Source organism: Phalaenopsis equestris, unplaced genomic scaffold (assembly GCF_001263595.1).
Source record: "Phalaenopsis equestris unplaced genomic scaffold, ASM126359v1 Scaffold232356, whole genome shotgun sequence".
Taxonomy (NCBI): Eukaryota; Viridiplantae; Streptophyta; class Magnoliopsida; order Asparagales; family Orchidaceae; genus Phalaenopsis; species Phalaenopsis equestris.
This window is the reverse complement of record NW_018250322.1, coordinates 213362-216497: the sequence shown is the minus strand read 5'-3', so window position 1 is coordinate 216497 and position 3136 is coordinate 213362. Positions and strand designations below refer to the sequence as shown.

The window sequence follows — 3136 nt, the reverse complement described above, 5'->3', positions numbered from 1 at the left end:
ATGTATATATATTTGATTTTGAAAAATAGCATCTTAATTTTGAAAAATTAGACTGAATAAAACTCATATATGTAATAGTATAGATAATTGAGCATGGTGCCACAAGTGATATACTCTCTTGAAAGATAAATGTATCACTTTTTAGTAGGTTTACCTATTAAATTAAGAAATTTATGACTGTATTTTGGTCTGCAAAATTTTTGACCTATAATTCTCCTATCTATTATACGGATTAGATGGGGTTTATTTTACCTGGATTCTTAATTTCCTATAGAGACAAACCCCTATAGTTGATTACATCTTAGGAAATTGAAGCCACATAAGAAAACTCTTGATCAAGATCATGAGTTTTGTCTTCAAGAATTAAACGTTTAGCATTCACGATTGCTTATAAAAAAACTAAACAGGAATGACTCAAATATGAATAATTATACTTCTGGAATTTAAAGGAGGAGTGAAAAGTAGGAGATGTCACAGATTATGATGAGAGACCTCAATGACCTCCCAAACTATCATATAGTTTGGCTTACATTTTTGAAATGATATTTATTTGGTGTTTACTCCTATAAATTATTAGAATTTTAAGACTAATATATGCAAGATATACGATCATGCAAATGACCCAATAAGATAGGAGAAATTGTGTCGTACTGAACGACGACATTCGAAATCCTAAAAAGAGTCAGGGCTTTTATCGCATGACTTAACTCAAACAAATGCCTAAAAGATAGCGTGAGAATTTACGTCGTTCTAGACAAATTACCTCGAAGTACTAAAGGTTTGAGCTGTTTAAGATTACAGAATGTTTAGTTGAGGATCATCCTTTTCTTTGTTGTTTTACCTTGATCGTCACATGAAATTGTCCTTCGTTCGATTTCATCCTCGTCTTGCTCTCCAAAAAGCTTGCTCTGAGCTCCTTGTTGTGGTGGTTTCGGGTTTTAATAAATTGTGTTTAGATATTCATTATTGTTGAGGCACTAGCTTTGTTGCAGGGTCCCTCCTCAACACGTGTCATACTGTTCTCTACCTTAGGGGTTTTTTATATGTATATTAAGTAATAGAATAATAACATTGCATGTATAAAAAAAATATGCACAATATGGCATAATAAGAAAAAATGTGCAGTAAAAAGCAAAGTGTTGTAAAAGAAGAAATGTAGTAAAAAAAAGTGGTAATGTGTACCTTTCGCCTCTGATGTTGCTGCACAATGGGTTAGTATTACAAATAAAACATACAAATATTGACAAGAATTAAACCAACATGAAAGATAAGGACATGTGTTTATATAAAAGATCAAGTAGTGCATATATGAAAGATCGAAGCTGGTCATAAGAATTCAAGTTCAGTGTAGGCTCAAATTCATAATTCTTGAGGGACATCTATAGGAAACCACAAGCAATTTGGTGTTTTTTTCCCGTCCAACCTCGGATGAAAGCTATTAACAAAGCAATCAAACGTGGGCAACTCCTGGCATGATTGAAATGATTAGTATAGGATAACATCCAAATTCTTAACTTATCAGGCATATAAAGTTAAACTTAGCAGTCAAAAATAGTAGTGTCACGATAAAAGGATTTTTTTTTGTTATGTTATATATATATATATATATATATATATTAGGCTGATGGAGATTGACCCTCACTTTATTAGCTCTATTTCTCGCGACATGGTATTTTGATAGAATAATTTAGTTACTAACTTGCATTGCCAATAAGCATTCTTTACTTGAATTACAGATTTCTTAGGTATCAATGCCCTGTTTGGTTGTTGGCCTAATGATTTCATTAGAGGTGGAATCGCTACAGGGTTTGTCTTATAATCTGAACTTCTTAATGGATGATTAATCCTACAAATTATCTTAAAAGATTTACAATGTTCATCAACTCATTTAATTATGGGTTTAACTATGTATTGATGTTGTATAATCCTAGGAATTGTCTTAAAAAATTTACAAGGATCTATGAAGCAGAAGAAAAGTAGTCTTTTGTCAACTGAGAAGTAGATTTCTTGGAAGTTTGGAATGACTGTTTTTATTTTGGGGAAAAATCAGTGTCATCAGACTTCATAATTTATTTTAATGTGAACATTTTTTTTTCCTTTCAGCAATGGTCTCTGCTAAAAGCAGTGCCGACTCAGAGAGAGTCTGCTACTGAAAGTATTAATGATGAAAATTCTGTTACTGTTACTCCCGATACTGTTTCCACAGAGAAGACTGATGACGCCCCTACTGCTAAGAATGATAATGATACGGCAGAGGAAAACAGTAGAGCTCCAGAGCCAAAAGAGTCGGAAGAAGAAGAAGCTGCTGAAGAGGATAAACCAATGATAAAGGTTTAAAATTCTTCAAGTGATCATTATTATTATTATTATTATTTTTTTTTTTTGCATTTATTGAGCTGTGAATACTGCAATATTGGTCGTCTACATGATAGCATTAATGTTATATTTTGTTTTTGCAGCTGGAAACCGCTCCATCGGATTTTCGTTTTCCAACAACAAATCAAACTAGGCATTGCTTCACTCGATATATTGAATATCATAGGTAATGGCATGAAAGGTGGCCTTATTAATCAATTTGTTTTACTTCATCAGTTCTACTATTACACTATGGATGTGAGATTGTGGTATACTTCCCGAGTCTTTAATTTCAATGGAATATGCTTTCAGGTGCATAGCTGCTAAAGGAGACGATTCTTCTGACTGCACCAAGTTTGCGAAGTACTATCGGGCACTTTGCCCTGGTGAATGGGTATGCTCCTTCCATCAGCTTCCATTAAGAGCATCATTGAACTCAATATTTATCTTTTGAATTGCGTTAAGAAATTGTTTTTTCTTTCTTCTGTGTTAAAAAGTGTTGTGTCTTCGTAATGCAGTTTAACAAACAACCAAAATCTTTAAATTTGGTTTTTATATATATATATATAAAGTGTGGTATTTGAAAATACCGCTCTCTATATCTGCTAACTGTACCTTTAGGGATCGGACCCGAGTCAGAGGGTCTTACGACCGACAATGCAGCTGCCTACCAACTGCCATCCTACACGCAGATAAATCTATATATAAATATGTACGTGGGGGTGTGTGTATATATATATATATATATATATATAGAGAGAGAGAGAGAGAGAGAGAGAGA

General features: G+C 33.2%; 1 protein-coding gene across 1 annotated transcript in view; it reads left to right on the top strand.

Moving 5' to 3' along the window:
• Positions 1–2809, top strand: part of LOC110038273 (cytochrome c oxidase subunit 6b-1-like) — a 3923-nt gene extending 1114 nt beyond the window's left edge. The window contains exons 2-4 of the mRNA XM_020743058.1: positions 2051–2331; positions 2460–2542; positions 2668–2809. Coding sequence (XP_020598717.1) covers positions 2051–2331; positions 2460–2542; positions 2668–2809 — 506 coding nt within the window. The remainder of the gene's footprint in view (positions 1–2050; positions 2332–2459; positions 2543–2667) is intronic.
• The last annotated feature ends 327 nt before the right edge of the window (positions 2810–3136 follow it).